This window comes from Prosopis cineraria, unplaced genomic scaffold (genome assembly GCF_029017545.1).
Source record: "Prosopis cineraria cultivar Desert tree isolate PC_DT_omini unplaced genomic scaffold, ASM2901754v1 PC10, whole genome shotgun sequence".
NCBI classification, from domain to species: Eukaryota; Viridiplantae; Streptophyta; class Magnoliopsida; order Fabales; family Fabaceae; genus Prosopis; species Prosopis cineraria.
The window spans coordinates 7,768,089-7,780,594 of NW_026555341.1; the positions used below are offsets into that span (position 1 = coordinate 7,768,089).

General features: G+C 36.5%; 2 protein-coding genes across 2 annotated transcripts; both read left to right on the forward strand.

Moving 5' to 3' along the window:
- Positions 1 to 4,503: 4,503 nt before the first annotated feature.
- Positions 4,504 to 7,619, forward strand: LOC129321699 (protein trichome birefringence-like 23). The gene is made up of 3 exons (XM_054967575.1): positions 4,504 to 4,969; positions 5,308 to 5,585; positions 6,585 to 7,619. The coding sequence occupies exons 1-3, from the start codon at positions 4,729 to 4,731 to the stop codon at positions 7,356 to 7,358; spliced, it is 1,293 nt and encodes a 430-aa protein (XP_054823550.1). The 5' UTR covers positions 4,504 to 4,728; the 3' UTR covers positions 7,359 to 7,619.
- Positions 7,620 to 9,142: 1,523 nt separating this feature from the next.
- Positions 9,143 to 11,565, forward strand: LOC129321693 (high mobility group B protein 6). Its single transcript, XM_054967570.1, has 8 exons — positions 9,143 to 9,690; positions 9,827 to 9,946; positions 10,015 to 10,286; positions 10,362 to 10,467; positions 10,556 to 10,621; positions 10,707 to 10,877; positions 10,961 to 11,049; positions 11,138 to 11,565. Exons 1-8 carry the CDS (start codon positions 9,238 to 9,240, stop codon positions 11,337 to 11,339), a joined length of 1,479 nt encoding a protein of 492 aa, XP_054823545.1. The 5' UTR covers positions 9,143 to 9,237; the 3' UTR covers positions 11,340 to 11,565.
- The last annotated feature ends 941 nt before the right edge of the window (positions 11,566 to 12,506 follow it).

Genomic DNA, 12,506 nt, shown 5'->3' on the forward strand with positions numbered 1-12,506 from the left:
AACTACACTAGAGGGGAGTGAGATCCTAAGCAATCCATGTTCACTTAATTCGTCAGAAAATCTGGAACTGAATCGAAAAAAGAGGATGACGCAAGTCCTCTTTTGGCCAGACGATCTGCCACTTGGTTTTGCTCCCTTGTCACATACTGAATGTTAACACTCCAATTCCATTGTAACATATTGACAATTTGGAGGAAGATTAAGCTGCCAGTATTTCTTCTGTTGCTATCATCATTGATGTTGTCAACCAAATTCTTGCGATCAGATTCCAAATGATATTTCAAAAGCCCATGTCCAAGCCAGCATGAGACTCCTCCTCACTGCCCATTCCTCAGCATCATATGGACTACAATGGCCCAACATAAGAGCAAAACCAGATATGCAACAACCACAATGATCCCTCAGAACTGTCCCACAACCAGCACTGCCATTTGACATTGATACAGCACCATCAGTATTTATCTTTATCCAGTCATGAGGTGGGCGTATCCATCCACTCAAGATTTATGAGTACCAATAACACTAACTTCAGCTTCACTTGTGAAAACAAAATTTTTCCAGCAATTCATAAGAGCAGTGAAAGGGTCTTGAGGTTTTTGAAAATTCTGGTCAAAAATAAAATTAGTTCTCCATGACCATGATTTCCAAGTTCTGACACCCCAAATCTGATCCCAGTTAGAGCTCATGGAAGGAAGAAATTTCTTCTTAAGATTCATAGAAACCCAGCCTTTTAAAGAAAGTGTAAAGAATTGATAGTAGTTACTCTAATGAATAAGCTTACATCATTTATCTTTAGCATAAGGACAATCCCGAACTATATGAAGAATATCCTCAATTTCAGCTTGGCACCGATCACATAGGGCTGAACACTGAGACCAAGTGCTTGTCCAGGCAGTCGTGGCTAATGTGATACACTTGCCAAATGGGGAACCGAATCCTCTCAGCTCCTCCCTACTTCCAGATTAGATTAAAAACTGGGTTGTAAAGGTGAGGTGGATTCTTCTCAATCAAGAAGTAGGCGCTCTACGTAGAAAAATTGCCAACAGCAATGAGTCATCGAATGACTTCATTAGATACAATCTGTGACAGGCGATTAAAATCGCAAGTACAATGCGAGTTAAAGTTCCTGCAGCTACAGGAGTGGGGGCCTGGGGTGATTTTTCGTGGGCCTGTGCCTGTGTTTTATGCTCGTGTGGAAAGAAATAGGAGAGCCAGCCCAAAACCAATGTTCAAGGAATGGATTGGTGCCACGTATAATTTTTGAAAAAGAAAATTGAGGGCGAGAGGGGAGGCCCTCTTTTATATCCGCCACAGGTGTCCATGTCAGATGTCAAGGGATAACTAATTATTTCATTTTATCAACAAATTGAACAGCCTAATTTTAATGTCCTCAAGACACAAACAGATATCCCTGCAGTTTAGCAGCTCCAAACATGAATGGAGTTCATCAAAATCGGGACATTTGACGGCAAGAATCTCATTCCAGGGGTGCCCTAACCAAAGTAATTAATGTTCACCGGATAAATTGGATGTCTAGCTCTCTTAACTCAAAAAGAAAGTAGAAGGAATAGAAATTTTACAGAAGTGGTGAACCACCATCATGGATCATTTAATAAAATTGTATCAATTTAATTAAATAAAATGTTATATGTCATTATTTTTATAATAAAATACTCTTTTTGATTTCATTTATAAGACATATTTTAAAAGATTTATTTAATTTCATTTATAAGTCACGGTGTAATTTTTTTGGATAACATTTAAAAGATATTTTTAAAATTACCATTTAGATTTGATTTGTTATATAAGAACATATTTTAAATTTTATATTCTTTTATTCTTTTAATTTTTTTTTTTGACATTAGTATTAATATGATCAGTAGAAATAATTTATAAAAAGTATTTAGAAGTATACTTATTTAGCTATCTTTTATATTCTCTGGGGACTGTCATTAATGTAAAAATCATCTCAACGCCTTGTTTTTGTTGCCACATGAATGATGTGGGCACCGGTCTATCCAAAGATTTATGGTAAGGAAAAAGATAACTAATCGAACACCGAGCGTTGTTTAACTATCAGTCTTCCAGCAAGCAGGAATGTCGGCGAACGTAAAGCTCATATGAAACAGCTACCGGCAGGAATATTCAAACAATACCTATGGAGGACTGAATTATCAGAAAACAGCAATTTCTCCATGTCGTAAATGAAAGTTGATCGCTAGAGCATGAACATAATGAGAAATTAAGAAAGAACGAAAGAGAAAAGGACAAATATGAAAAACAACTACAAAAATCATATTACGAAACACAGTTTATAAACTCAACCGAATCAAAAAAAAAAAAAACCAAGAAATAAAAGGAGAAACGGAAACACTGACGATAACCGCAATTCGAAGGCAACGAGTGTGAGATCTACAAAAAGAAAGGGGGAAATATATGTACTCGAACCATTGGAACTCAACACTCAGTGACGATTTCCAGAGGCGAAAGAGTTGCAGATTGACGACCGTGGAGAGCACAGGAGCAGGGGAGGATCAATATCAACATCACCGGAACCGGCGAAATCACGCCATCGAAGAGAACGAATGGGACAGGAAAGAGGGACCGTGGCCGCGTGGCGGGAGTTGCGCAATCTATTCCCATTACAAATTGACATTTGAAAGTTGGCTTGTCGGAGAGGGGATTCAGATCCTCTCAGAAGCTCCTTCCCTCAGCTTCCCTCAACATCTCTGATCTCAGCTCTTCAATAAAAATTTAATATCCCATAATTTGTTACATTATCTAATATAAAAATAATTTTATTTTAAAAATTAATTCTTTCATTAAATTAATTTTTTATTTCGTTTTCTTTTTTTAAAACTGCTTTTAAAGAATTTCCCCGCAGATTTTCACAAAAGAACTTATACTTTAACTTATCCAAACTCTAACTTAATTTATTTAATAAAAAATTATTTAAAAAAATTTATAAAATAAGTTTGACTCTAAACAAATATTTCTAGTTTGGCTTATTCAAATTCTGACATGATTTATTTTATAAAATCTTATTTAAAAAATTTATAGAATAAGTCAAACTATAAGTAACTTATTTAAATTCTGACCTAATTTATTTAATAAAAAATTATTTTAAAAAATTTTAAAACAAATTAAAAGAATTAATTTTTAAAGTAAAATTATTTTTATATTAAATGATGTGGTAAATTATGCATTAGATTTTTATTGGAGGGCTAAGATTAGAGACGCTAGAGGACATTGAGGGGAGGAATCTGAGAGGATTCGAATCCGTCGGAGAGGCACTACCTTTCCTTTTTTTTCTTTTTGATATTTCGTAAGGAGAAACTCAAATGATACGAGTAGGTTTTTTTTTTTTTTTTTTGGGTACGTATTCTTGTTGGATGTGCATACTGCATAGTTAAGCATCTTTTTGCTGGCCTTTCGTGAGGAATCCAGTTCATCCATATTGATTAATCATGTTAAGTTTAACCGTGCTCAATTTTTTATTGGCTCTAAAAAATAACTAAAAATGTTAAATATGGGGTCACATCACACTCTCACATGGGATATCCACTTATTTATTTACTAAAATTCCAATTATTAAAAAAATCTCATAAAAGTATTCGTGAATTATTAAATATCAGTGATGCCCCCTATGCCAACTAAATGTTGAAAGACGGTGCTTGGGAATGTATTGTAATTTGTTAGCTTATTACATACGTATCTGGTAAGGTAAGCTGGTCGCGCAGATAATAGTCCGTGTCAACACACGAGCGCCTTGTCATTTCTCATTTGACCCCAAGGACCATAAAATATTCTCAGAAGAAAAGTGTGGATTTGAGTTCAGTGATGATTCATTTGAGTCTCGATAATATTAGCTATTCTTACCGACACTTACTCTATTAAACTGGTATCATTAATTTTTATTATTCTTATCATTACCACGTACAACATCATTAAGATTCCATATTAGGTGAGTGAGGTAAAACTTAAACTTCAGAAGGAAAATAGTTAAATGCTAACTTGGACCGTCTCTCTATCAGGAGACCAAGAATTTGATCATTGACTGCATAATAATCTTTGTGGAGTAAATCATATACATCTATCATAAATCTATCATTTGTAAATCACATTCATCTTTTTCTTAATTTATCTTTTATCATCAATGAATTCTTTTTCTCAAGTTTCGTCAATATATAAATTCTTTTCATGCTATGATAAATATTTTGCTTAACAAAATGAATAATAAAAATAAATCAGTGTTTAAGAAAATCTCAATAGAGTCGTATTGTGTCATTTCATAAATAATAAAAATAAATGTAACTTTTCATCAAAAATGTAATTTAGTTGTTACTATAAGAAATTAACATGATTTATTGCCAATATATAAAATAAGAATTAAAAAGCCGTATTAATTGTCTGATTAATTAGCATCTTCAGGGCCTGGGGGAAAATCAGTCACCTCTTTTTTAAAAAAGGAAAAAGAAATTGCATAAAGTGGGACTGAACCTCGTCTTTTCCTGAAGAGTTAATCTAGCCAAGTTTAGTCGGTAGCTTCAGTCTAAGCCGCATTAATATCTGTTTGCGTGGATGAATCGATGAGATAATTTCTCTCAGAAACACTTCCTCCATGCTTGGTAAGCAACACGAGCATTTGGACATCATTTGTTGTTTTGAAAGTAGCATCTGGGCTTAGAGCTAGCTCCCAGGCTCCCAGCAAGGAAAGTGAGGAAGAAGATGAAGATTGATTGTTTGAAACATAAGTTTCTCTACAAGCACAAAAATTTACTCCTCAAGTTCGTGCTTGCCATTTTCTTCGTTGGTCTCGCTTTCCGGCTCCTTTTCTTTTATTCCCCAGAAATTTCGCCCATTTTGGAATCCCCTTCTCCAAAGAAAGACACAGTTCTTGATGAACCCCTTGTTTCAACACAAGACAATGAGGATGAAGCCGAAACCGCAGATCAAGAATCTTACACAGGTGAGCACTCTCTTAATTGGCTAATTGTTCACTTTGTCTGTTACTTTCCCTTTCCGTTTCTTCTTTGTCGCTACATTAACAGTCTAGTCGAAGAGCGGAAAAATGAAAATCTATCCAAGGTTAGAAGTTAATATTCTTGCCGTGAGTAGTTAATAAACTATCCGAGCCTAGATCTGCATCCCAGTAGAAGTCTTGAAAATTTATGAATTGATAGTTCATTGGATTTTCTGATATAAATCTGTGCTCGATGAAGCTGAACAGATAGAAGATTTTGTTCTTGTTACTCGGTGATCTCCTTGTCCTAAAATATTGAAAGTTTTCCTGCAAATTTCTTGCAGAAAATTGCGATCTCTTTACAGGGGATTGGATCCCAAACCCCTCAGGTCCAGCTTATACCAATGAAACCTGCAAATTTATCGAAGGCCATCAGAATTGCTTAACAAATGGGCGTCCCGATACAGGTTACCTAAATTGGAGATGGAGACCGCGAGACTGTGAGCTGCCTCAATTTAATGCTAAGAAATTTCTGAAACTGATGCGAAATAAACACTGGGCATTAGTAGGTGATTCCATATCACGTAACCATGTGCAGTCGTTGCTGTGCTTGCTTTCAAAGGTATGTGTTAGCATTGCCTGATAGAATCTTTTGTAATAGTCCTGTGTTGCACTGCCATAACTTAATGTTTTTGAATGATAACAAGGCTGCCACGAGTTAGTTCTTTAACATATCTGCCCTTCAACATCTCTATCTACGAAGAATCAAGAGGAACGGGAAAGAGAGAATGAATGACTTTCCTGAACATAACTTACTATTATCTATCGCAATGAGTACATATTTGACGGAGTGGATTCTGATTTGCATTCTTTTTGGAGGACGTTTCTTCTACCTGTCTACTCCCAACCATCTTTTGTGTGTTCGAGCGTCTATGTTTCTCTGCATCATATGGTTATCATATCATTCATGGCTTCCTCATGCTTTTCTTTAGGAATATAGACTCTCACCTGTCATCTGCACTTTAGTTACTGAATTAGCGGACAACCTTTTTACATTAGGTAATTGAAAAATACATGACGTTTAGCGTTTTGACTTTTGCGGTGTTAAAGAATTTTTGTTCTTTATTGTTCTTTATTCCTTATTGATAATGATATCTGCAATGAGTGTTAATTCCATGAGCAACGTATTTAAGTTCACAAGTTTTGCTAAACTTTTCAAGGGTTTTCAAGAGGGGTGGGGTTTAGCGTAATCTTAAAAAGACAATGATAAATGATTCCAAAAATAAAATATGGGTTAAATCATATGTACTGAAGTTTTGAAATCCAAGATACCAATGTCAGGAAAGATTAAGCAGTATGATGTTATTCTAGATGGGTTATTTAGTTATGATTATCATGGTGGCACCAAACATGATATCAACTGCATGAACATTAAGGGATTGAGTGCCCCGGCTATGAAGTTGACTTGTCATTTTTTGCCAATTTTCCAAAATGGCTTCCCAAGTGTTGTTGAATTTTCTTAGCTCTCTAGTGTTTACTCCTTTTATTTGGCAACTATAACTAGTTGCTCAAGGGTATCTTTGGTAAGCGAGTGATTTCACTTCAACTATTTTTTCTTCAGGGAGAGCAACCTGTGATGGTTTACCACGATGAAGAATATAGGTCCAGAAAGTGGCGCTTTCCCTCATATAACTTCACCATGTCAGTTGTATGGTCGCCGTTCCTTGTAGAAGCTGCTATATTTGAGGACATGAACGGTGTTTCAACCTCTGAAGTTGAGCTGCATCTTGACGAACTTCACAGTGAATGGACAGATCAGTACCAGAGCTTCAATTACATGGTTATTTCAACTGGGAAATGGTTTCTCAAATCCTCAATCTACTATGAGAATGACACTGTACTGGGCTGCCACAACTGTCCTAAGAGGAATCTGACAGAACTGGGGTTTGATTTTGCTTATCGGAAAACCCTCAAACTGGTCCTCAACTTCATCGCAACTTCCAATCACAGAGGCATGATCTTTTTTAGGACATCCACACCTGATCACTTTGAGAATGGAGAGTGGTTTAGTGGAGGAACTTGCAATAGAACAGCACCACTTAAGGAAGGTGAGATGGAAATGAAGGATTTGAACCAGATTCTTCGCGACATCGAATTAGAGGAGTTTGCTAAGGCAGCTGTGAATGCTGCAAGAAATGGAGTGAACCTTAAACTGCTTGACCTATCGCCAATCTCACTATTGAGGCCAGATGGTCATCCTGGACCATACAGACAGTTTCATCCATTTGCCAAGGGCCAGAATGCTCAAGTTCAGAATGATTGCTTGCATTGGTGCTTACCAGGGCCAATCGACTCTTGGAATGACATAATAATGGGGATGGTCATAAATGGCTAAGAAAATCAGCTAAATGCCATGTAAAATTCTCCGAAGTAAAAGCTCTGAATTTGCTGCTCTCTGCATACCACGGTTCCCTGCGATATTCGTTCAAACATATTCTGACCAGTCAATATTTCCCATTGTTTATTGTTTTTCTGTATCCTATGAAGGCTCTTTTTTTTTTGGTTGACCCAAAAAAGAAAAGGAATGTAACAAGGGACTGTGAACCTCTTTACAGCTGATTTTGATAGTTATATTGAAAGTATATGATTGAAAGTAGATTACAAAATTAAGGCTTTAAAAACAGCAGATTGTCACGGGTCATTACTCTCTCTTAAAAAAGTTAGGTCATTGAGGTGTATTCGTTTATATAGTTAAGATATTTTTTAAGTTCCTATGACATGGGACATGATAGCTCCTTTGGCTAGTCCATGACACTCATGTCACGAGTGGTCTACCAAATGAGTTCACTAACTAAACAAATTTGAATTTAATTTTAATATTATTTTGTCACAGGGTTATAACTTTCTTTTCAATAAGTTAGCCTTTTGGAAGAGATTAATGATCTCGTGACAAGGTATTGTTAATTATATTTTGGTTTTTTTGGTGGCTTGGTAACGAATCCTCATGAAAATTCTTCTTATCTTTATCATCATTATTAAATATATGGTTCTTAGTGCAGATAATTGGACGCCAATACTTGATTTTGTTGGTGACTTTTTTTTTTTTTTTGACGAGCTAATTCTTCTAGAAGCAGCACTACAAAATTTGGTGGCAATGAAGAAGAAAAGAAATTTCCATTTCTCGGCGTATTCTGTTCCGGAACAAAAGTCATACAATAGCAGTGATGCAAATTGCAAGTCCTATTTTGGTCGAATTCCGTTTTTCTGGGTTAAATATCGTAGTCCATTTTTGTAAGTTCTTGACTTGGTGATCCTCACTAAAAGGTCAACGGTTCACCTTTGGACGCGCTTGAGCTCAAGGAAGTATAACTGGATCAGCTTATCTATGTACCCCCCCAAAAAAAAAAAAACTTTAGTCGGCCCTGAAGGTAAATAATTTAAATTTTAAATGAAAAACAAATAGTTGCTATTGTACCTTTTTTTCGATGATACATAACAAATATAATTATCTTATATATATATATATATATATATTGTAATTTTATTGGATATTTTTTAATAAAAAATAGTAATTCATATAGTTTGAAAAACTATACAAGTTTCTCATATACCACATAAAGCCTGAGATGATTATTTGCGCCTTAAGAGCAATATGGTTTATTATGAATTTTAGCTTACATAGTTATATACTGAAAATGATTAGATTATTGACGGAGATGAAAATATGTACAATATTTATTTTTATGTATGAATTTTATTTCTCTTACTCTATTATATGTCGATAAGTTAACGATATAAAATTTCACCAAAAAAATACAATAGAAGATATGAACTCTAATCTAGTCCAATTATTTTATACCGCTTTGATTGGAAAGTTGAAATTCCATGTAAAAATACATTGTACCATCTCATTGCAGGGCCAAGATTCACCTATTTGGCATAGAGGCCTGAAAGATAATGAATGAAATTGAAACAAAAAATTTGAACGGTGTTTTCCTTTTTTTAAATTTTCTTTTTATGGCGACGACACTCGTGACGGTTAAAAGATTTTCCTCGCTTCCCAACGGTCATGATATACAGTCAGCCAAGCGCCAGCCACAGGGTCGCCAAGTCATCTCTATCTCTTTCAAATTTGAAAAATTAGACCGTTGCGCTTCCTCTCGTTTAAAGGGTCAGCCTAACTCCTAAGTTAGCTGCTACCCTCATTCCCCGAAAGAAGCTCAAACAGTGTTTCACACACACACTCTCTCTCTCTCTCTCTCTCTCTCTCAGAGATGGCCGAGATAAGTGCCGAAGTGTCGATCGATCAAATCCCGTCGAGGAAGCAGCGGAGCCGAAGAGCGTTGAAGGATAAGAACCTCTCAGCCAATGATGCCAAATCCTTGACCAAGAAGCTGCCTGATTCCTCCACGCCACAGGTTTCAAAGGAATCAGACGCCGGAAAGGAGAACCAACCCAGCGTTTCTCAACTGCGCTCCTCACCCAAGAAGGGAAGAGCTGCCTCGAAAAAACAGTCGAAGCAATCTCTTGAGAAAGATTTTCAAGAAATGCAGGAGATGATGCAGAAGTTGCGGCTTGAGAAGGAGCAGACTGAAGAGCTCTTGAAGGTCAAAGATGACATATTGAAGCAGAAGGAAGAAGAGCTTGACGAGCGTGGCCGCGAGCAGGAGAAGCTTCAGACGGAGTTGAAAAAATTGCAGAAGCTCAAGGAGTTCAAACCCATCATGGTTCGTTTTAATTTTGTGGTTGTGTTAATCTTTTTTTTTTCTTTTTTGGTAAGTAATATGTTTGTGGGAATCTGGTGAGACCCCATTAAGTAATATTCGTTATATGTTTGTTAAGTAATATGCATTGATTGCTCAGAATTTGCCTATGCTGAGAGACAAGGAGCAAGAAAAGAAGGACAACAAGAAGAAGAATGGATGCGCTGTGAAAAGACCTTCTCCACCTTACATTTTGTGGAGCAAAGATCAATGGGCTGAGGTAAATTTATAGTCAGCGTCGAAATCGAAAACGTTCTTTTATTTTTAACTCCGGGTGCTTTGATGCAGATCAAGAAAGCGAATCCAGAGGCAGAATTCAAGGATATTTCAAACATGTTAGGGGCTAAGTGGAAGACCGTCAGCGAGGAAGAGAAACAGCCTTATGAGGAGAAGTATCTAATTGAGAAAGAAGCTTATCTGCGGGTAATCACCAAGGAGAAACGTGAAAGTGAGGCAATGAAGCTGTTAGAAGAGGAGCAAAAGCAAAAGACTGCCATGGAATTGCTTGAACAGTACATGCAGTTCAAACAGGAAACAGAGAAAGAAAGCAAGAAGAGCAGGTACAGTAGCTATCTTAGAGTTGATTTACATCAGCGTTGTTTATTTATGTTGTCTGACACTATTATTATTCGCAGAAAAGAGAAGGATCCACTGAAACCAAAGCATCCTGTGTCAGCTTTTATCTTGTACACGAATGATAGGCGGGCAGCTATTCTTGCCGACAACAAGAGTATCTTGGAGGTGATTGATCGTTATCTGCGTTTATGATCTCTTTCAGATGATATCAATGAGAATAGAAGAACAATGATTTAATGTTGATGCCTTGCAGGTTTCAAAGATTGTAGGTGACGAGTGGAAGAACTTGACAGAAGATCAAAAAAGACCTTATGAAGAGGTTTGCCTCTCTGTCACTAATTTGACTAAGCCCTGTTCTTTAGTGGCTTGATATCTTGCTAATTCCTTTTCTTCAAAACAAACAGATCGCAAAGAAGAATAGGGAGAAATATATTCAAGATATGGAGGCTTACAAACAAAAGAAGGATGAGGAGGCTGCGAATCTCAGGAAGGAAGAGGAGGAGCAAATGAAACTTCAGAAAGAAGAAGCCTTGAAACTGTTAAAGAAGAAAGAGAAAACGGAAAATCTGATCAAGGTTCACCATTTTCCACATTTTAGATTAATCATCTTGAGGTTTTTCATTCGTTGTTGCTAACCTACACGCACATATGCCTGCAGAAGTCAAAGAAGAAGAAACAGAACAAGGAAGACAAGAATTGTGATCCTAACAAGCCTAAGAGACCGCCATCCTCATTTCTGCTATTCAGGTGAGTCGAAGTTACATTGGATAGGGTTTAAGGAGGAGGGAATTTCTCATTGCTCAATGTTAAAAGAAAATGTGGTTTTGGTGTGCAGCAAAGAAGCAAGGAGGAGCATACAGGAGGAACGACCAGGGATGAATAACTCTAACCTGAACGCACTGATATCAGTGAAATGGAAGGAACTGAGCGAGGGAGAGAGAAAAGTGTGGAATGACAAAGCTGCCGAGGCAATGGAGGCATACAAGAAGGAATTGGAGGAGTACAACAAATCCATTGCAGCCAAGTTGGACCAGTAAGAATAAGAAAATAGGAATCGAAAAGAAGGGACTGACTCTTGGGGTGTTCAAATTTCTGTTGAATACCGAATGCGCGTTGTTGTTTTTAAATCTGATGTAATCTTCAGTATTCTAATGGCCTGACCACGGCAGATAGTTGCTCAATTTCTTCTCCCTCCAATCTTGATGGAAACGTGTGAACTGCTCACTGCTAGATCAAGATAACTAATGATTTTTGCACAGCTCATCAGTCGTCCCACCCACGGAATTTGGCCCCTTAGCAGTTATCGCAATCAACCCGCAACGTGAGACGTGCCCGACAGCATATGACGTGTGTGTGACGACTACCACTTTATGTTTTTGAAAAAATTACACTTAAAAGAAAAGTGCGAGTGGTTGCCGACCATACTCTATAATGAGTGCGAGTTTGATGCATCTCTTTCGTTGACTGGTAGGTTTCCGTTTAAGACATTCTCACATTCCGTTTAGGACATCCATACTCTAATAAGATGAGGCATCTGCTTTAAAATAGATCTGTAAGGCTAGCAGTGTTCCCTACCAAATGAAATTTCTTCCTTTGGTTTTTTTTTTTTTTTTGGGTCTGACCAATCAGAAAATAATACGTTGTTTGGCATGCTCGTCAACTTGCGTCTACCAGCTTCACATTGTTTCCTAACTCAAGTTCGTCTGTTTGATCTGGTTGGGCTACGTTGACTCTTTGTTTCGGCCATACATATATTCCTTCGGTGTAGGTTGCCCCAGTCCCCAATTAAAGTAGCTTCGTAAATATCTCATCCTCCTGCTTTGCAAAGCTCATCGAAGTATTCTAGATCTATAGTGTTTTAAAATATTAAAAAAATATTTATTTTAATTTTTGAATTTTAAAAGAAATAGATGTAGGGACTGTAGTGTGTGTGTGTAGATATTAGATTTAATAAAAATGATAAATATGAAATTTGTTGTGAGATTATAAATTTAATTTAAAATGTAAAAAATAAATATTTTATATTTTGAAAATTTATGTGGGATTCATGAAAAAATAATAGGCATAGGATATATACTAAAAAGTAATGGTGGATACAAGACTTATAGTGAGAATAATAGGCGTTGGATATTCAATGAAATTACAATTTGATTTAATTGAAAGGTCAAAAATAAGTATTAACTGACTGGATTTTTTTTTGGAAA